Below are 22277 nucleotides of genomic sequence, written 5' to 3'. Positions count from 1 at the left end.
CCCCATGGTCAACCTCTACCTGCCTAGCCACCCGCCAATATGAAATACCCACCCTCATATAAACCCTCCCACTCTTTATGTCAAAGTCCTTGAACATTGCCTGGGGTTCTTCCTCTGAACCATATGTGACCAGTTTGGCTAGGAGGAGAGAAACAGGCACTGGTAACTTTCCCACCTGTCATGGACATGGGTGTTCATGCTTATTACTTTTAATGTGTGTAAGTTCAGGGTCTTGACTTCTGGCGTTCTAAAATGCCCCGTTTCTTTATCCACTAGCCATACTCTGCAACCTCATGCTCCCCAACGAATATTGTTTCAAGCATGATTTATTTAATGTTTACTCTGCCTCACAAGTGTTTTTGTACTATACAATAATGATCCTCAAAATATTTCCTGAAATTGTCTTAGATTAGTGCCTTTTAATAAAAACTGGGGGAAGGTTATAGAATTCAAAAGAACCTCCAAAATAAAAAACAAAAAAAACCACTCCCACTTTTCCTAATTCATCCCACAACAAAACAACAGATATTAATTCATTTAATTTATATGCCTCCTAATATATTTGAGAGATGTTTATTCTCCCTACTCCAGGTTGTCTGGTGTTTGAAGCATCAAGGAAAATGGAATAAACATTATTAATGAATTCTTTTCTATGTAAAACTCTGAAAAAATGGATCTACTATTACTGGATTCATAACCTTGAGTAAACACCTTAGTGTCTGCTGGCCTGTTTCATCTTTTGTAAAATGATAATGATGATACCCACCCTGTAGGACATACAGAATGAAATAATCTGTTTTAAACTGTTAGCCCTGTGCCTGACATACAGGTGTTTTATTATAAGTGTCATTTTTCTATGCCACTTCTCTTCTTTGTTCCCAGCACTGTCTAAATAATTTGTGAAGTCCAGTACAAAATGGAAATGCAGTCTTCCTTGTTCAAATGTTAAGCATTTCAAGATGACAACAGCAGAACATTAAATCAAGGGTGGGACCCTTCTAAGCGGGGGCTCTGTTACTGCATAGGTTGCACACTCATAAAGCCAGCCTTGCTCCCTCCCCTAAAGTTTTCTAGGTTCCACTTGTCTATTCGACTAAATTAAAAGCCACTCTTCAATTTGGCAATTGACAGAGAAATAAATGAAACTAAAGACGGCTTTATTATGTGTCTTGTTTTTCAACGCTGGCTCACTTCTACTTGAGCTATTGAGTGTAGTGAGCCTAGGGCTCTTATAAAGGAGCAATTTTAATTGGCCATGGTATTTCTACTGTTTGTATCATTTTCAAAATGGAGGAATTAGAGAAAAAAAAAAAAAAACCTTAGTTTTCTACAAGTAATTGGACCCTTGATGATAGTCCAAGAGGTACTTAGGAGCCAAGGAGGCACTTAATTTAAAAGCTTTTTATCTAATCAGTATTCGCAAAGAAAGCAGCATAGGTTTAAATCAGTGTCTTAGATCCTACACTGGAGACTTTTAGGGGACAGGTCCAGCTGTCTAAGAGGAAAATATCCAAAAAGGAAGGCTTGGTCTCTAAACCACTGAGTCCCGGCTCTGCCTGTTATTCCCTTTTCTTTAGGGATGCAACAACATGTCCTTTAAAGGTTTCCTCAAGGTTCTCACATCCATATTATCTGTGAAAAAACAAATATGTGTTTGAATATATGTATATATGCACACACACAAATTTCTCAGTTTCCCGTTGGAAAACGCGCGCGCGCGCACACACACCCTCCCCTCCCACACACAGAGGCACACAAAGTATCTTTAACAGAAGGCCAAGAGAATTAACATTGCGCACCTTCTATGTGCCAGGTGTGTTATACACATTGGAATATTAAAGTGTATGTTAGTTTTCCTTTATTCATTTATTTAATCTCAGGACTTTTTTACAGCGAAGAAACTGAGGCCCAGAGTAGTTACGTAACGTGCCCCAACACACACAAGCTGGTGAGTCTGGATTGGAGATTTTATCTGATTCTGACGCTCGTGTATGGAAACCCCATTCAGTTCAGATGATTACAAACTCAGGGTTCCAATCTGGCACAATCTCTTTGAATCAAACGACAAACTAAATGCAATAAACTTTAACATGCTCGCTAATCATGTTAGTTTACATGGTCGCCTTGCTCTTACCATAATTTTCACCTTTCCCCCCCACCCCATTACAACGAATCGTTCAGTGTCTAAGGGTAAGCGATTTTGCTAACAGTTGATCAAGGAGAACAGGCTGGCCTCCGAGTAAAGATAAAGAGTTAAAATACGTGTTGTGGAACTAACTCCGAATACCTCAAGAAAAAAACTAGCAGTTTGGGACAGCAATCCCTCACTTCCGGCCTGGTTGGAGTGGGAGAAATCCTCCGCACGCGGATGCCCACGATTCCCAGCCCGCGCGTCACTCCGGGTAACTGGCTGGTCGGCCCAGACCGCGCAGGCGCGATTGCCGGAGCGGCTGGAGGCGGTCGGCCCTGGTTTCCCTGGAGACCCAGCGGAAGCTGCCGGAAGCTGCGCTGCGGCTGGCCGCGGCGGGATGGAGAAGCTGGGGGTGGAGCTCGAGGAAGAAGGCGGCTGCGACGAGGAAGAGGACGCGGCTCGAGCCATGGAGCAGGCGGAGGCGGGGGCGGCTGTCAGTTCGCCGGCTGTGCCGGGGCCAGCGGAGCCGGGTGGCCTCCCTTGCTGTAAAGGAGAAGGGCGGGGCGGGCGAATGCCCGGGGCGGCGGCGACCGTTGGGGTGCGACTGTCCCCGCCCCACTTGGTTCCTTTCTGTGCCTAGCGGGCTACCCTTCACTGCCTGTCGTTTTGTGGCTGAAGACCAGGAGAGGGATGGCGTCGCCTAGGAGCAGTAGGGTGGGCGCGTCAGATTGTTAGACGTGGGTGCATTTGTAATTTCTCAAAAGAGCCAAATGAAAGCCGAAGAGGCCCCGGGCGGTTAATGATTGCAGAAGTGGAGAACCTTGTCGCCTACTTGTTAGCGGTTGGGGCCCGGCCTTAGCCCGGGCTGGAATAAATGACTCGCTTGGAACCGAAGACGAGGCACGTGTGCAGTGGCCACCTCTCTGGTGACTCACTTCCAGCCTCTGGGCTGAACCTTGTGTCGCTCAACCCCAGTGCCCGGGGACAGGGCTCTCCTTCCATGCCTTTTATTTATTTATTTCTTTAATTAAACTTTTGAAATTTGGAATAATTTTAGATTTACAGAAGTTGCAGAGATAGTTTTCTCTAACGTTAATATCTTACATCACCCCGGAACATTTGTCAAAAAGGAAATTAACATCGGCATAATACTATTGACTAAAGTACAAGCTTTATTCACATTTTACTGTTTTTTTCCACTATTGTATTTTTTATTCTAGGATCCAAATATAGAATATCACTGCATTTAAACTGCCTTGTTTTTAAACTGGTGTGAAGAACTAGAATCTCCTGTTTTATCACTCCTCCCCCCGCACAAAAAATTTTCCCATGACTATCTTCTTTTTCAAATCTAAGAAGTATTTACTCATTCATTCAATTTATCAAGTATTTATCGAGTCTGTTATATGCCAGGGGATTTAGCACAGAACCAGTTAATCCTGCTCTCGTATAAGAGCTAAATATTGTCCACTGGAACCCGTAGGGTCTGCTATCTGCAGTATTTATGATTTTTTAAAATTTAAGGACATGCCACTTAGAATAATTTTGTTGGTTTAAATCAGTGATTAAACTTTATGCCCCTTCTAATTTACTCTAAATTTTACGATAAACTTCCAGGTAATAGATTACCTCTTGTGTTTTCCATTATTGATCAAGATTCCCCACCCCCCCCTCAAATTTATTACTATCCTGAGAAAAATACAGTGCACAAGAAATGCTAAGTAAACAGGGCTGAAGTCCCTGTTGTAGATGTAGTTGCTCTCAGGTTTTTGTAATTTTAAGTTGCTGTAACAAGATATAATAAATTCAAGAAAAAAATTTTAAAATCACTCTGCATTCTTTTTTCTCAGTCCCATGTTTTAAGGAACTGCCAATTGCTCAGAGATGATAAGCAGCCTGAATATATTTTTGTATTTCTTTGCATATTGTGCATCCCTTCATGGTCAAGTGGTGCCAGCAGGAAGTCCTTCATCCAGAGTTATAGTACACATGGATTTGGATTGCTTTTATGCACAAGTAGAAATGATCTCAAATCCGGAACTGAAGGGCAAACCTTTAGGTAATTATGGACGTTGATAATATTTTCATTGTATAATAGGATTAGCTGCTCATTTATTATATTTATTCTGCCTTATTAACTAAAGATGGATTTTGGAAGTAGCTTTTAAGGTGCTTAATAGACACAATCTTTGCTTCACTACCAGGTGTAAACTTTATAAGCCTCATTTAATGGTGAATATGATGCAAGTAGAATCACAACTGAATAGATGAATAAAAAGACCGTAATAAACTTAGTCTTTTTCTCAATGTTTGAAATTTTACATTCCTCTTATCTCAGAAATGACCTCTTTTGTTACATTTTCATAGATGTTTTCATCTATCTCCTCCCTTTCTAATTTAACTCTTGATTTGTGTAACAGCTAATAAAATAATTGAATTTTGAACAATTCTCTAAATATTAAGGCATAAAGAGCAAGCTTTCCATAAAAACACAAGTATCTTTTAAAATAAAAAGCAAAGAGAAATTTTATATTGAGGATTTATTTTTATTTTTTTCCTTTTTTTAAGCCCTACAGCATCTGGTATTCCTAGGTGGTCTCTCATCCAAGAACTAACCAGGCCCAACCCTGCTAAGCTTCCAAGATCAGATGAGATCGGGTGCATTCAGGGTGGCATGGCTGTAGACTAGAGGATTTACTTTTTATTATATTGGCTTGTTTTAACATTTTATATTTTTAATTGGAAAAGTAAATTTCAAAAATTTTTTTATACATGTAGTAAGTATTTAAAGAGCATAAGGAGCAATTTTGATTCATCTGCTGCTACCTTGTGTCTAGTTTGGTTTTATATATCCTGATTCAACCCTGCCTAGTTGATTTCCTGAGCAAAGTTTTTGGTATATGCCAAGTTCAATTTAGTTAGGATCTTTAAACTTTCCCAAGGGCGTCAAGAAGTTAGGATTCTTCTAAAGACATTTCAGCTAGTAGCATTGTAACACATGGGCTGGTGACATATAGTGTGAGTACATTTAATTCTGCATTTAAAAACTTTTTTTTTGGTTAAGGGAGTTAAAATCTGATTTTGTATATAGTTCACTGATGAATCTTAAATTATTATTTTTAACCTAGTGATTCTATTTTGGGGCATATATGATACATCAAAAATTTTTATGTGAAATGTTTCTTTGCCTTGTTTAAAATATTAAATTTTAAGAAATGTCTTGCATTGGAGAATGGACATAACCTTTTTTTTCCTACATGTTTGTTTTACATATTTTAAATGAACGTTACTTTCATAGTGGTAAACAAGTTGTCAACTTATGTAAAGAGAAAGGCAAATTTTATCTGTCTTAAGCCACCAATAAACTAGAATTTTTATATAGTCTGTAGATGATCATAATTTAGTCATTTTGATAAGGAGGGGGCTCATAGTGCTGCCTCACTGTATAATCTTTTCTGCAAATGACTAGGAAGAATAGTTCAATAATTAGATCCCTGATAATTGCTGTAGGTTGGCACTTAGAACTTTGCTTTATATTCATTGGACAGTTACTCAGAAGATAAGTGAATTTTTCTAGCAGCAACCAGTAATTAATTGTACTCAGATATTTTCATCTGCTTTATTTTTTAGTAAAACATGGGCTAGAGTTATATATAGAGTTAATTAATATAAATTAATACAGTTTCGTATTGTCTGAAAAAACTCTAAAAGGATTTTATTTGTATCTTTTCATTGAAGACTCCATTTAACAGAATATATCAATATATGATCATTTCTGTTAAATTTTATTTTATAGAACTTTGATGAATAGAGGTTGTATTTTTTAACTGAGACCTTTTTCTTATCAAAACACATAAAATTATAATATGGCATTAGTAAATTATATTTTAAGATGTTTCTTCAATTCTGCTCAGTTTTCTCATAAAATATTTATTTTTTATAGGGGTTCAGCAGAAATATTTGGTGGTTACCTGCAACTACGAAGCTAGGGAACTTGGAGTTAAGAAACTTATGAATGTTAGAGATGCAAAAGAAAAGTGTCCACAGCTGGTATTAGTTAATGGAGAAGACTTGACTCGTTACAGAGAGATGTCATATAAGGTTACAGGTACAGATTATGGAAAATATGCTTTTATTTTTCTAATATTTTAAAACGTGTGCATATTTATTACAGTCATTGGAAAGGAAACTGTTTTTAGCATTAATTTTTATATAGGATGCCTATTCACTACATAAATCTTTTAAGACATGTAAAATGCCATTAGTTAATTCCTTTTAGTTAATAATTCTAAAAAATTTATATGAGAATGACTTTATATAAGTAATGCTGACAAATGTAAAGATGGAAGGAGTTTGAAATCTGTGATGATTGGTGTCATGTAAATATGAGAAAAATGTAAAACAAAATATAAAAGTGAGAAAATGGCAAGATATACCAAAGAAAGCCGGATATTTTTAACTTTAAATGAATTATGGTAAAAAAAAGCCTATGTTTCAATGCATTGTTAGTTGGGAGGAGCTTCTGTAATGTTTAACATAATTAAAAACTTGTTAAAAACTATTAGCAAAAATAAAGGGTATATTAATTTCTTTTAGATTTTATATATATACTAAATAGTATAGGTAAACTCTCTACTAAGGTTTGGTTTAAATCATAATATTTTAGTAAATTACAGTAAAAATGAAAATGTGTGTATTGGCGTATTGCAAATCTATATAATTTTTAAATGTTCTTTTATTATAGCAGTTTTCAGATGAAAAGGTTAACTATAACATCCAAAAGCTCTTACAAATTAGCAAGAAAAAAATAACTAAAGAATATGAATGAATAATTGACAAAAAGAGCTAACACAGTTTCAACTGTTATGTGGAAGAAGAATGTTCAGGTTCATTATTGGCTAAGGAAATTTGAATTAATAAGATATTTTATATCCATCATACTTGCAAAAATATAAAGAATGTGTGAAAAAGTAGAAACAAAGTATTATAGCCTTTTAAAAAACAATCTAGAAACAATTTTTCAAGTTAGAGATACAAGTTATATCACAGTGATATAACCTCTGAGAACTTAAGAAATAAAATGATAAAGACATGTACAAAATGGTGTATTGTAACATGGTTCATAACTGGTAAAAATATGGAATGAAAAGAAATGCTTATGATGAGAATGACTAAACTAAGACTTCTCTACACTGGAATATTAATTGCCATTAAAAAGAATGCATTGGTGCTATATGTTTTATTCATAAAGATATACTTTGTTATTGAGTCAGTAAAAGGCAGGATGTAAAAAAGTATATCATAGTTTTCTATAGGTATTGTATAAAATGATAGCTCAAGCCCTTCCCCTACCTATACGTATATGTGTTTATTTGAGCAGGAAGAGGAATATGAAAGGATATGTTCTAGGTTTTTAACATTAATTACTTTCTAGAGGGGAAGAGGCAGTGCTGAAGGGAGAGGAAGAGATAGCCAAGCAGAAAAGGCAAGACTGTACTTCTAAAACAGCACTGTACATCTATGGAAAATTGTGTGTGTCTGAATATTAAGAAGTTGATTTTTAGTATACACAGAAGAGGTTATATAGTTGTGCATCTTGCCTTTGTTCTTGGTGATCTTTCATATCATTCATACAGCTCTTCCTCATCCTTTTTAATGCCTGCAAAGTATTCCATTATGTTTTGTTCCATACTTATTTAACCAGTCCTCTCATAATATGAAGACAGTACGCCCCACTTTATGCCTGTTATCTCTAAATAATTATTAATAGCAGCTCCTTTTGTTCAAAAATGTCTTGTTTTAAATGATAAATTATATGGTTTCCCTGATAGTGGTGGATTATTAGACTGCTACTAACTTTTAGCTTTTGCAAATACATGCTTCAGTAAACATTTCACATAGAAATGTTGGCCTCCTTTTTTGGAGATATCCATAAGGTAAGTTCCTAGAGATTAATTGCTAGATCAAAGGTAATTTGCATTTGAAATTTTGCATACAGATATATGTTGCACTTGAAGTTGTTTTGACACATTGCTAGTATGTATATTCTCACATTGTAAAGATTTTGCCTGATAGGTGAAAAAAATAGTACATGTTTTCTTTACCCAGCTGGTATCAATAGGTGATTCAGAGAGAAGTGAAAATTATTCTCAGTGATTTCAAAGTTTTACTAGTCTTAATCCTAAAAATGAGAATTGATAGTCCTTTTGAATTTATATCAAATCATGGTTTAGTTCAATTTAGGAAACATTTGACTTCAGGACTAAGTGTGGTGATAGACACTGGACATTCGATACATGTAAGTCATTGCCCATTTCTGCGCTTAAGGAATAAGCTGGGGAATGGCTAATCACAATAGTGAATTGTGGTGTATTTTGAAAATTAAGTGGCTTTTCTTTTTGATTCAGTAATAGAAATTATAAATTTTGTTTCATTTTGCCTTTAAAAACTCCTGCGGAAAATAGAGCTAGAATATATTGTTACTTGTTTTCCCTTTTCTAAGAAGATTATAATTTATTGTTCGACACAGTACTTCAAAATCATAATTAACTAAAGCACCAATATTTAATGTACTACAGATACAGAAATTATAGGTATAGGAGATTGAGCTAAATATATTGCTATGACTATCTGCTCAGGGAATGTCATTTTTAAACTAACTTTGTTGGAAAAATACTGCCTTTACTCAAAATGTGGTGCAGGAAAAAAATCCCAGTTAACTGACTACTTTATTAACTATATTGTGGAACTATCAATCTGTGTAAAACCTTTAACAGCATATTTAATGTAAGCACAGAGTAGCTAAACTAATTCTCGCCAGAACTTCTTCAGTTACCTTTGAGCTCCAATATTATTTACATTTAGAGTTGTTGGAAGAATTCAGTCCACTTGTTGAGAGACTTGGATTTGATGAAAATTTTGTGGACCTAACGGAAATGGTTGAGAAAAGACTACAGCAGCTTCACAGTGATGAAATTTCAGCACTGACTGTGTCAGGCCACATATATAATAATCAATGTAAGTGGGTTCTTATTCATTCTATTTAGTAACTTTAAAGTACATGAATTTCTTAATGTTCGATAAGTTCAGTGAGTTGACTGTCCTGAAAGTTTTATGACTTTTGTGGGCAGTATAGCCATATTTCAGGAATCTAAGAAAACTAAAATTAGATGTTGCTCACGTAGCTCAATCCTCTGCGCACTTCTCATTTCTCCAACACAGTCTGTGCATAGCATTTTTAAGAGCCATACCTCCTTGGGTCATCCTTAAGTTACAGGAGTTGGCTTGATAATATGCTTTCTAGAATAATTTTAGATTCTCCTCTAACTATTTTTAAGCAAAATTTTGAGGTAAACTAAATTTGCCTTATTTTTTCTTTTTGTTGTTCTCTTCTATTACCCCAAGGCAACAGGACCCTCATATTGCCCCCTGATTTCTTGAGTTATCCTTGTGGAAGCTTGTTCAGGCCTACCTGTCATCTTTTGCAAGCTCATATTTAATCAGTTCAGATCACCTTTGCCAGCTCTTAACAAGAAAGCAAAGTGGTTCATCTCTTTTGCATATTGTAGATGACTGATGGTATTTCCAGGGATACCGGCATTTGAAAATAAGCTGCAGTATGCTCTAGTGAACATCCAATTCGAGTTTCAAGCATCTTGTAACTCTGCTGATGACTTCCACATCATACCACTTAGAAGACAAGCTTCTCTGCTTTTGTGTAATACTTGCCTGCCCTTCTTGCTCCTGGGTCTCAACATGTGCTTCCTCTTATCCTCCTTTCTTGAGAGCTGGTGATCAACCTCCCATTTAATTTCCACCTTTCTGATGTTAAAGATAGAGGGAGAGCTACAATTCTCTTCCAGAAGAAGATGCTTTTCCTGTGTCTTTTGTACCTATGCTCTCGCATCACTGACAAAGGCCGAGTAGCAAGAAGCTTCCAAATATGTTTCTATATGATTTTAAAGCAAACTCATACTTTGTTGATTAGAACATATTATGGAGAGTTATGTTTTATATCCTAAAAAGAAAATGTCTTATTCTTTATGAATTATTCTCCTTACAAGATTTTGTTTAAAAAATGCTTTAAACCTATAGAAAAGTTGATGGAATAGTACAACACTCATTATGCCCTTCCACATTTGCTGTATTTTATTCTCTAATTGTTTGGTTGACTTATTGATGAGCCTTTTAAAATAAATTGCAGACATCATGACACTTTATTTGTAAATACTCCTGAGGATAAGGACTGTGTCATATAACTCTGATACCATTTTTACACTTAAGAAAATGTGTTTCCATATAATTTATCTCTGCTTTTCATAAAAGACCTCTTAAATATGTACAGATCTAAAATTGTTTTCAGTAGCATGTATAGCTAATACGTAAAGTTTAGATTCAGATACTTTTCAAAAGTATTTCTTATTGTAATACTTCTATGCTTATTTATAGGTAAACATGAGTAAAAGTCTTACTAATGTCACTAGGAACTTTTTATGAGAGGTCAATTTTCATAATCACTCCCAACGTGCATTTACTATCATAGGCCCTTGAAATTCAATCCAGTGGTAGTTATTTACTTTACAGAATTCCTGTGAAGAACAAAACAGATTAAGGGGGTTACAGTATGGTGGTTTTGGGGGTGATGGTGGTGGATATATGTTAAATAAGCCCTGTATTCTGTTTAAACTCATTTGTAAAAAAGAAAATTAAAATTTTTTTGTGGTGACTTTTAATAACATTGGCTGTTTTTATAGCTATAAACCAGCATGACATCTTGCACATCAGACTACTTGTTGGATCTCAGATTGCAGCAGAGATGCGGGAAGCCATGTATAATCAGCTGGGTCTCACTGGCTGTGCCGGAGTGGCTTCTAATAAATTATTGGCAAAATTAGTTTCTGGCGTCTTTAAACCAAATCAACAAACAGTCTTATTACCTGAAAGTACTCAGGATCTCATTCATAGTTTGAACCATTTAAAGGAAATGCCTGGTAAGACAAATATATTTAAAAAGTATAAATTGGTTTTATTGTATTTATTTAATTAAAAAAATTATAATTCTTAGAAACTGTGTACTTGGCTTTGGAGAAAACCAAAACCCCTAATGTTTTCTGGAGGGAATCTGTATTAGGAAATATATGAAAATCCTTTTTTAGTTTAACCTCCTTTTGTATAGTTTACAAGTTATACCTGGAAACTTGTGATCCTTTCTTTCCAGGCCCTGGTTGATACACTTATACTGTAGATTGCATCTAGAGAGTACAGACGGTCTATTACTAACTCTATTTTGGATTTGTATATAAAATATTAGGGCTACAAGAGACCTTCCAAAGCATTTAGGCCAACTTTTTTATTTTAAAGATGAGGAAATTGATTTTCTTGAGGGGTTCAGTGACCTGTTGAGGACATTGGGCAAGTTTGTATCTTTGAAGATCAAATACTTAACGTTTTTATAGACCATCAATAATCGATACGTTAAACTTCATTTCTGGGCCATTACTGGGGAATAAGATGTCATAATAGAATTCTGTGGAAGTGAATTCCTAAGACAACTGAAGAAACTTAACCTTTAGATTAAGTCATAACTTAACCTTTAGATTAAGTCATAACTTAATCTAACCTTTAGATTAAGTCATAACCTTTAAGTGATAACTTAACCTTTAGATTAAGTCATAACTTCATAATTTTAACAATGTTTTTGTGATTTCAAAATGTGTTATACACTGTCTTGCCTTCCTTAATCCAGTACAATCATAACTTGAAGATTTTTTGGGGATGACCCTGAGTCTGCTTTCTGAAGAACAACTATGTCAGGTTGTAATAAATTGATGACCATATATTGATACATAACATTACCAGCTTTACTTTTTGAATTCTTGTAGTTGATTTTACACCTTTCTCTTTACTTATTGCCAAATTGCTAGCCCTCTTTTATTTCAGCTGTGAAAATATCTGTCACTGCACTTTAATAATTCTCCCTACATCCTCTTTACCTTTGATTTCTTTTACTGCTCAAGGAAACCAGATAGCTGTAGAATTAACTTTTTAAATATGAGAGGAGTAAAGGGGCACTAAATTCCCTGAGCATTTCTCCTGTGATGAATATGACTGAGTTTCATGCAAAAACTTTGTGATAGGGGTTTTGCTGATGAGAACATTTGTTGTTGGTTTGTTTTCCAGCTCTTAGTTATATCTGGGATGTTAAATATTGCCAGACATGACTTGTAGATAAATGTATGGTGTTGTGTATAGGAACCAGTTGGGTTTCTGATAAATACATGCTAATTAATTTCAATTGCTCTAGTGACTTTCTTGTTACGTGAATAATAACCATGACTCTTGACTACTTCCACAATGTATGTAATAGGTGGTAAAAATTTAATTTTATCAAAGCAGAATTTATTGGTTGTCTTTATAGTCATTATATTATACTAGGGTTGTTAGGTTTTCAAAGTGGTTCATATAACTCAGAGACCCTGAGCAGAAGAACAACAATCTAATTTTCAGTAGAGTTTGATCTTAGCACAATATTAATTATGAAATTTAAAGACATGGTTGATATATTTTTAATATTTTAAGTTTATTTTATATATTTAAATATTGATATAGTTTTAATATTTTAAGTTTATTTTAAGGAGAAAAGCTGTTGTAACACTATGCATTTCTTTTTGTTTAGGTATTGGCTATAAAACTACCAAACGTCTTGAAGGGCTGGGTATCAGTAGTGTGCATGATCTTCAGACCTTTTCATCCAAAATATTAGAAAAGGAATTAGGAATTTCAGTTGCTCAGCGTATCCAGAAGCTCAGTTTTGGGGAGGATAACTCTCCTGTAACACCCTCAGGACCACCTCAGGTGCATAATAATGATACTTATTTTAATTGAGTACTGGTTGCCACATTATTTAAGATAAAGAGTTCTAGTTTTAGTACTGTGTTTTTACTGTTCTAGTTTGCTTATTATGTTAGTACATGATCCCTTTTTTATGAAAAGGCTAATTTATTATATTAGATTAATAAATATTCTTAAATTGAATCCATGAATTGGTATTTAAATCTCGAGTTAGCCATTTTGATTGAATGCTACTTAATTTTAACAGCCTATATTACATATATGAGGCAGAATATTTTAATTTTTAAAGTCTTGTTTTTAGAGTAGTCTCATGATTTAGGAAATGGAGAAAGGTATAATCATCCAGTTCACACTGATTAATATTTTTCCTGTGTTACGGACACACGCTAAGTGCTTTATATACATTAGCCCGTTTAATCTTCACAACAAACTTTCAAGGTAGGTAGTACTGTTGTTCATTTGTATCTTTTCCCCTTCCTTTTTCCCTCTCCCTCTCATTCCTTTTTTAAGATGAGGATACTGTATTTTAGAAAGGTTAAATAACTTGCCCCAGGTTAAACTCAGATTCAAGTCTTAGGAGATTAAGAGCCTTGCTGTAATCATATAGAAAAGCTTGGAGCTGGTACTCAAGCTTTATACTTTTCTTGACTTCCAGTGCACTTTCTGGTGGAGTACAATAACTTGCAGATAAAACGAGTTAATATAAAGGCGAACTAAATGGCTCAAACTAAGCATGAGAGATGTTCGTAAAGAATGTGTTGATTTATTTGATATTTATACTGATAATTGGATATTCGAGTTTATAATAACTATTTGTTCTTCTTTGGTAGTCCTTTAGTGAAGAAGATTCATTTAAAAAATGTTCATCAGAAGTCGAAGCGAAAAGTAAGATCGAAGAATTACTTGCTAGTCTTTTGAACAGGTGATTTTCTGTTTTACAATATCATCCTATATATTCTGTATATAGTATATGGAAAGAAACTTGATGTTCTATCTTGGAACTAAACTTATAGATTAGTTGGAGACTAAGCAGTAAAAAAATAGATCTTTTATCACTGAATTTCTCTACATTATAAACTATTGCAAAGATAGTAACAGATGCTTCTAACTAAATTTAATCCATTTGGTTCCATTGGTTTTTAGTAACATTATGGTTATATCGTGGATCTTAAGCTGCTGATAGTAACCTAGGGGGATTTTTTGGATTCTCTTGATCCATCCACCTATAAATTTGTGACAGTTGAGGATAGGAAATTATTAAGAGCAATAACGATGAAGAAAGCAGAAGTACGCTTATATCTCCTTTGCCTCAGATGTGAAAGAAAATGGAGTCAGACAAAAGAATAGCTAAATGGTGCTGTGTGCGCAGTGAGCGATTGTGGGTCTGTGCAGGGTTACTGGACTGTAAGTACATGAAGAGCGTCAACTGGGATTGAGCATACAAAAAGCATAGCATAAGCTGAACAAGACATTTAGTTTTCTGATGCTCCTCTGCCATTATATATGTATTTCTCAATACTCCGTAGAAGAGTATTATTTCGTTTCCTCCCATTTCTTTGATTTCTCAAAATGGGGTGCCAGATATCTAACAGTTTTAGGTACATGTGCTTTTGTAATGATGCTAAGATGGCTAACTGTGGCTAGAGAAAAAGGTGTTTGAATGACTCTTAAGTCTCAGAAAACTGAAGAAATGAAATTTCCTGCAGATTTGCTGTCACATGCAATGCGGTTCTCATGTCTTGAGCAGAGCCAGCCATACAGCTCATCATTTGCTGCATGCATCTGTGGCTGACTCTATGACCCAGCTCCAGTGGTATGACTCATGAGCCCATGAATATGCTAGCAAAACTGGGTCATTTGCTTTGCTTCAACTAAATATAAGACTAATGTGAGAAGCCTGGCCATTGGAAACAGTTCTTCACATAGAAAAGCGATAAGAAGTATAAGTTTTATAGGTTCTCTTATTTGAAGAATCAGCCTAGAAATGAGACTAGGTAATCCAAACCTGAGAAATACCAACTATTAATCATTTATCCCTATTTCTGTTTGCCATTCCGTCTTTTATACCATGGCCCCTTATTTCAGTGATTGAAGCCTAATACCATCTAAGTGACTGGCAAAAAAATAATTGTGTGTATGTGAATGTATTTTCCTTCTAGAGTATATGATGATTAATAGTGTAGGTATGTAAGAGGTATAAAATCATCTAATTTTTTATCTACTAAGCACTAGTTTAATATTGCTTAGAAAATAACTATAATCTAGTATTTCTTAATTAGTTATAGGAACCAAATCATAGTCTTTGAATTGTATAATGACAATAGAACAAGTTTAACTGGAAGATATTTAAACTGGTAACATGTGTATAGGAACCATTTAAGATACTTATTATCTTAGTAAAGCAGCAGTCAAGAAATTTTTTGATTAAGCAGTAAGAGAAAAAAATTATTTACTACAAAATTCTACATTTTCCCATTTGAAATCTTCAATTTAAGTATGTTTAACAATGTACAATATTTGTATTTTATATTCGTGATTTTTTAATGTGTTGCCATACATATAAAAAGGAAAATATTATTTTTTAATGACATAGTTTCTGTAGTAAGTAGATTTTTTACTTTTTAAATGAATTTTCTATATCATTAAAACTTTTTCAACACTAAAACCAGGACCATTTGGATAGAACACTTTTGAGATACATACATATGTATTTATCTTCCTAAATATAGTATATAATTGATCTTTCAAGTTATTGCTTTAATATGCCACATACTGGTGATATTATTACTGGTTCTCTTGGATCTATTTGGGGAGTGCTCTTCGATGAGAATAATCTCATTAATTTTTTTTTGGTAATCATATTTTTAAAAAATGTTAAAAAAAAACTGTCGTTTTTCACATATTTGCTTCTGTCAGTGAATGGTTTTCTCATTTTCTTAAATTTCCTGCTGATTTTAATATGTTGCTTTTAGTTATATTTTGAACTTGGATTATAAAATGGTTTGTTATAATTATATCTTCTTTCTTTTCTTTTTTTTTTTTTTTTTACGGTAGCACTTAATTCTGAGTGAAGCCTGAGAGCCTTACATTTAAAATTTAGTGCTTAGAAAGTAGTGACCCACAACATTTTCCTCAGCAGGAAAGGAGAGGAGACAGTGCCCATTCACTTACTCTTGTTGATTAAGGAGAGGTTTGGGACATTTAGATGGAAATTATTATTTACAGAACTTATACCATGTGCCAGATACTGACATGGAACTTAAAATAAAATGAAATAAAATAATTTTAGTGCATACATTGCAAAATTTATTTGGGCTATTTAGGGACTTTTGTTATTTACTGTCTAGTTAGCTCTATTTATAATTGTTATAGTTAGTAACGTGGCACCTTTAGATAAATGAGAAGTATTAGACAATTTGAAAAATCTTTAGATAAAACTTTTTCTAATTCCTCGTTTCTCCTTTATTTTTAGAGTATGCCAAGATGGAAGGAAGCCACATACAATAAGATTAATAATCCGTCGGCATTCATCTGAAAAGCACTGTAGCCGTGAGAGTCGTCAGTGCCCTATTCCATCCCACATAATTCAGAAGTTAGGGACAGGTATGGGCTAAATTTCTAATAATTTAATTGGTAGGTTAAACACTTAAAAAAGCAAACTTTGAATTAGAAATATGATCCAAAGATGGAAGGTCTTTGCAGGGAATTAGTGAGCTGTTAAATACCTTTATTCTGTCAGAAATGTTCACCAGAAAACTTTGTTGTTATTTTTTAATAGATAACGAAAGTAAAGACTCAGTTAAAAATGTTTCTCAAGTTCAGAGAAAACGAAACTATGATAATTATATGGCATGAGATAACTTCTTTATGGGCATTTAGATTGTTTCCATTTCTTTTGGCTATTATGCAAAAGGATGCTGTGAACACTTGCTGGCAAGTCGTTGGGTGGATACATGCTTTCGTTTATCTTGGGTAGATTACAAGGAGTAGAACTGCTAGGTTATATGGTAAGTTGAACTAAGAAACTACCAAACTTTTTCCAATGTGTGAGTAAAAATTTACATTCTCACCAACAATGTATGAGGGTTCCAGTTTTTTCTTATTCTCACAACATTAGATATTGTCATTTGCTCTTATGATAGTCATTCTTTTGGCTGTGTAGTGGCATTTCATTGTGTTTGTTTTTTCTTTTATGGATCGTGCTTTTGGTATCATATGTAAAAATTCTTTGCCTAACTCTACAAAGGTGTAAAGAAAACTCTAAGAGGTACTCAAGGGCTGAGGACAAGTACCCAAAGAAGGACAAACTTGGAAAGGGGAGACCCCCCCCCACCCCTCAAAGAAAATGTGTGGCTGCAGAACACTGGGTGATGGAGAAATCCTTTGAGTTACCTGGCCTAGAGTTGGTCCATAGTTATTGGGCCAAGGGAAATCCACCTGCTGACAGATGAGCTGAGGCTAGTCTGTGAGCACACAGGCGGAATTGGACGTTGGGAGCTTGCTCACTGGCAGAGCAGCGAATAAGCTGGTGTCCATGTCAGGAGGGCTACTGTTAACAGCCCTCCATGATGCAGGCCAGCCGAGGCTGGTGGGTGGTTGTGCTGAAGGAACCTACATTCATCTGCTAGCACAAACCCAGAGGGTATGGTGCCTGCATGGGAAGAGCTGGAGGACACAGCCCTCCGGAGTATAGGCAAGTCAAGGCTGTTAGGTGGATGTGCAGAAGGAGTCAGGACACTGTTCACGGCATTGGCCTGTGTGCGCTGGTATTGGAATTGGTGGTGGCACGGTCACATGGTCGCTAGGCTTGAGCGGGAGCTTGAGGTTGCTGAGAGACTTCGCATGCCACACGTGTTGTGGCAGAGCACTATTGGATGTCCCCACACATGTACCACAAACAGACCATGAGATGGAAGCAAGAGAAAGTAAATAGTGCATTGGAATCAGGAGAAGCCCCACTTCCTCTTTTATGGTCCTCCAGTGCTCTCTACTGTCGAAGCTTAGCAGGTTCAGTGTTAAAGCATTTAAGGAGTCCAACCCATTATCACAGAATTTGGAGCTGAGAGGCAATAATTTGTTAGTAGGCGTAGTTGTACTGTTGTTCTCCTCTATATGATGTGTCATTTGTCTCTTTCTTAGGAGTTTGACTATCATATGTCTGAGTGTGGAATCTCTGTGTTTATCCTACTTAGGATTTATTGAGCTTTTTTGATCTGTAGAATAATTTTTTAAATAAAATTTGCAAAGTTTTTGGCTCTTACTTCTTTAAATATCCTTTCCTTTTTTCTCTTCTCTTGGACTCGTACTACGCATACATATGTTGATATGCTTGAAAATGTCCTACAGGTGTGTGCGGTCCCGTTCATTTTCTTCTTTCTTCTTCTTTTTTTTTTCTTTCCTTTTTTATTGAGCTGTCGAGTTCTCTGATTGCTTTGTCATCTTACAACTGCTGTTGCCTGTCTAGTGATTTTGTTTGTTTTGGTTATTGTACTTTTTAACTCTGGAATTTCCTTTTTTCTTTGTATGTTTGATTTTGTTTATTGAGATTCCCCTTTTCTTGGTGGTTATCATATTTTACTTTAATTCTTTAAAATGGTTTTCTTTAATTCTTTGAACATATCAGTAATAGCAACTTCGAAGTCTGCTAAATCCAACTCAGTTTCTATTGACTACTTTATCCCTCTGAATATCAATCACATGCTCCTATTTTTTTTGTATATATTGTAATATTTTGTTGAAAACTGGACATTTTATATAATGTAACAAATTGGAATTTTTTTTTCTTGTGGGCCTTGTTTTTGTGTTTGTAACTTGTCTGGACTTAAGCTGCAGAATATACCTTTCCTATGATGTGTTGCCAGACTTCTCTGCTCAGCTTTTTAAAATTAAAAATTTTTATTTTAGCTTCCTGGGAAGTTATGCCTGTGTCTTCACAGTTTAGTGGTTAGTGAATGATTGGTCAAAGGTTTTGCTCAAATGTTAGAGCTGGAAGGCTTCTACCTTCTGTCAACAGATATGTACATGGGTTGGAGAACCCTTTCACAATTTGGGCCATTTCAAGTCTGCCTTGGCTTTTACTTTCTGCTAGGCCGGACATCTCCATTGGTTTGCTCATTGCCATTCCAGGCAGGGTCGTGTGGAGAGCTGGGGTGCTCTCTGCCCTTCACTCCACGTGCACATAGCCTCGTGGTCAGTTGGGATTGTAAGGACAATTTATCTAGGCCCTCTGTGGTTTTTTCATTTCCAGATCTGGTTAAATTTATGGCTGGCCCACTGATCTTTCTCTCACTGCAACCACAACTGTAGCATTAGGCTAGAGAGCTGTACCATTTCTCCATTCGTTTCCTACCAGGTTTGTTCATTTTACTGGCAACACTGTTAGGTATTTTGCTCTGTGCTTCAAATCAAGTTTGTCCTCTCTGGCACCAAAGCTGCTGACTTTTACAGCCAGCCTCACCCTGGTAGAACTGCTTTACGAGCTGAGCCGTGTAAAGGGGGCTGTGAACAACCCCAAACAATGAGGCTGCTGTCTCCCACTCTCTTAACTAAGTTCTAGCAGCTTTTCATAAATCAGTGTTTCATACTTTAATTGTCTTTGGTTTACTTAGAGATCCTCAAAATGGTTGCTTTTGACAATTTTGTTCAGTTTTATTATAGTTTTATGGAGAGATTTTTCTGACATCATCACTCCACCATAATCAGAAATCCCATATTTCAAATGTTTTGAAAACTTATACTGATTTGGCATTTCTGTGATATCTCAGTTTCATATATATTGTTGAGAAGTTCCAATGATATCTGTACAGGATTTTAATTTAGATTAAACACTTAATATTATAAATTATGATATAATGTGTTTAGATATTGTCTTCTTAAACATTTTATTTAGGAAATTATGACGTGATGACTCCAATGGTTGATATACTTATGAAACTTTTTCGAAATATGGTGAATGTGAAGATGCCATTTCATCTGACCCTTTTAAGTGTGTGCTTCTGCAATCTTAAAGCACTAAATACTGCTAAGAAAGGGACTATTGATTATTATTTAACGCCATCATTATCAACAACTTCACGCTCTGGCAAGCGCAGTTTTGTAAGTACACTGTTACTGGATTTGTGTGGTTAAATTAAAAAATCTAAGCTTGTATTTAACTTATGTAATTTAGAGATTCTTTTGGGTGATGTCGTTTGAATGGCTTACATGTACATGGTACTGATCATGGTATGGCGGCTAGCCTTAGGTATGTTGTACCATGATGGAAGAGAAACACATACGCGTCACCGGCTAAAAAGAGAAAACCATTATGAGGATTTCCTCTTTTGGAGATGTTGAAACATTTTATAACAGTATACAGGGATCTAATGATTAGCTCGTAAATATGAAAATATTTCAGATATTGGAAATTGGATCCTTTTATCTGTTAATGTGTACATAAGCTATCGGAACTTCCCCTCTCCCCCTTAATGTTTTTGTTAAAATGTTTAAGTTGTTTTGGTTTTGAAATTAAATTGAATTCAAATGCATACCTACTTTCTGGCTCAGTGCTATCTAGGAAGGAAACCTCTTCCTGGAATAGTGAGTAAAGATCCACACAATAGTGTGACTAATTGTGGTGGATTAATCATCTCTAGCTGTTTGAAATTAGCCAAAAAGATTGAAGTTTTTGAGTAGGATAGAAATACGTTGGTCAGAAAATAGATATAGATACACTCCAGCAGCATGAATATTTAAAAGGTATTAGATATCTAAATTATTCTGTTATCTTTGTGTTCTAGAAAATGAAAGACACTCATATGGAGGATTTATCCAAAGACAAAGAAACAAATTGGGATTTTCTACCAACTGGAAGAATCGAAAGTACAAGAACTGGGGAGTCTCCACTAGATACTATAAGTTTTTCTAAAGAAGAGGACAGTGATGAATTTCCACTTTCCTCACTTCCTGAGGGTATTGACCAAGAAGTCTTTAAGCAACTTCCAGTAGATATTCAAGAAGAAATTCTTTCTGGAAAATCTATAGAAAAAGTTCAAGGGAAAGGAAGTTTGAGTTGTCCCTTACATGCCTCTAGAGGAGTATTATCTTTCTTTTCCACAAAACAAATGCAAAATAATCCCTTTAATTCTAGAGATCATTTATCCAATAGCAAACAGATACCCTCTATATCTCCCTGTGAACCAGGAACATCAGGCTTAAATAACAGTAGTTCCTCTTATCTGTCTAGCCAAAAGGATTATTCACATTATTTAGACAGTAGCTTAAAAGATGAACGAATGAGTCAAGGACCTAAAGAATCTCAAGGATTCCACTTTTCTAATACAAACCCCTCTGTATCTATTTTCCATTCATTTCCAAATTTGCAGAGTGAGCAACTTTTCTCCAAAAAACACACTACAGATAGCCATAAGCAACCAATAGCAACAGTCTCACATCATGAAGGACTTCTAGGAAATGGAGAGCAAGATTCTACTGATGAGAAAATTATTTTTCCTTCTGATGTTGATCCTGAAATTTTCTATGAGCTACCAGAAGAGGTGCAAAAAGAACTGTTGGCTGATTGGAAGAGAACAGGGTCAGATTTCCACATTGTACATAAATAAGCGTGTTCAGAGCAAAAGGTCTAAAAAGCAAGGGAAAGACTGTTGTTCTCAGATTAGTAGTTTATTAAGCTCCTATAAATTAAACACTAATAGATATGCAATAATGTAGAAATCTAATATAAAGTGTACCAAATAAAGCAAGAATAGTTATGGGAAGTAAATTCTGGCACAATGTATAAAAAATTCATAACAGAAGAAATAATGTAAAATACTACTTTCCTCTTGTTTCTAAAACTATTTTATATTGCTTTTCAATAAAAATATCATGGTCAGCATTGGTACATTTTTCATAAATTGAATGAGAAAATACATACGCCTGCATATAAAACAGTAGGCTAGCCAAATCATTGCTATGCTATAGCAAAGAACTTTTTTTTTCTGTGAAATACAGAATGGCTCAAGAAATTCAGCCCATTAGGAAACAGCCAAATAAGAACTTCTACTGCCAACTCACCTGTTAAAAATGTAGATATCTTTGACTGAAGTACCATGTACTATTTAATAAGTTGATTTTTAAAAAAATACCAAAGTGTTGTATATTCAGTTAATGGCTCCTTTTACACCTAGAACCTACCACAATGCCCGGCACACAGGGCACTCAATACATAACAAATAATAAATTTTGCGGCAGGGCCCAGGTGGGGATTTGGGCGGGGGAGCGTACATGTCGTAGAGAACCAGGAGGAATTCTCCAT

At 35.1% G+C, this 22277-nt stretch overlaps 1 protein-coding gene, 1 long non-coding RNA gene and 1 pseudogene across 9 annotated transcripts; 1 reads left to right on the top strand and 2 right to left on the bottom strand.

Annotated features, from left to right (window-relative positions):
• Positions 1–1386: 1386 nt before the first annotated feature.
• Positions 1387–2468, bottom strand: LOC111740294. The gene is made up of 2 exons (XR_002780565.1): positions 2288–2468; positions 1387–1632 (listed from the first exon to the last, which is right to left on the bottom strand). It is a non-coding gene; the product is annotated as an uncharacterized LOC111740294 (long non-coding RNA).
• A 17-nt stretch (positions 2469–2485) lies between these two features.
• Positions 2486–21854, top strand: POLI (DNA polymerase iota). 8 transcript variants are annotated; one of them, XM_023531039.1, is made up of 11 exons: positions 2487–2676; positions 4080–4190; positions 6075–6239; positions 8996–9148; positions 10885–11121; positions 12807–12985; positions 13813–13904; positions 16455–16585; positions 19872–20077; positions 20761–20932; positions 21346–21449. In XM_023531039.1, exons 1-11 carry the CDS (start codon positions 2529–2531, stop codon positions 21348–21350), a joined length of 1599 nt encoding a protein of 532 aa, XP_023386807.1. In that variant the 5' UTR covers positions 2487–2528; the 3' UTR covers positions 21351–21449. The 8 variants fall into 8 exon arrangements, with proteins under 8 accessions (XP_011358746.1, XP_023386807.1, XP_011358760.1 ...); XM_011360444.2 differs by having other exon boundaries at positions 2486–2676; positions 20761–21854; XM_011360458.2 differs by having other exon boundaries at positions 2539–2845; positions 20761–21854.
• On the bottom strand, positions 4699–4817 carry LOC111741911 (annotated as a pseudogene).
• Positions 21855–22277: the final 423 nt, after the last annotated feature.

Source organism: Pteropus vampyrus, unplaced genomic scaffold, assembly GCF_000151845.1.
Source record: "Pteropus vampyrus isolate Shadow unplaced genomic scaffold, Pvam_2.0 Scaffold3, whole genome shotgun sequence".
Lineage (NCBI taxonomy): Eukaryota > Metazoa > Chordata > Mammalia > Chiroptera > Pteropodidae > Pteropus > Pteropus vampyrus.
The sequence above is the reverse complement of the archived record's forward strand: the minus strand, read 5'-3'. Positions and strand labels throughout refer to the sequence as shown.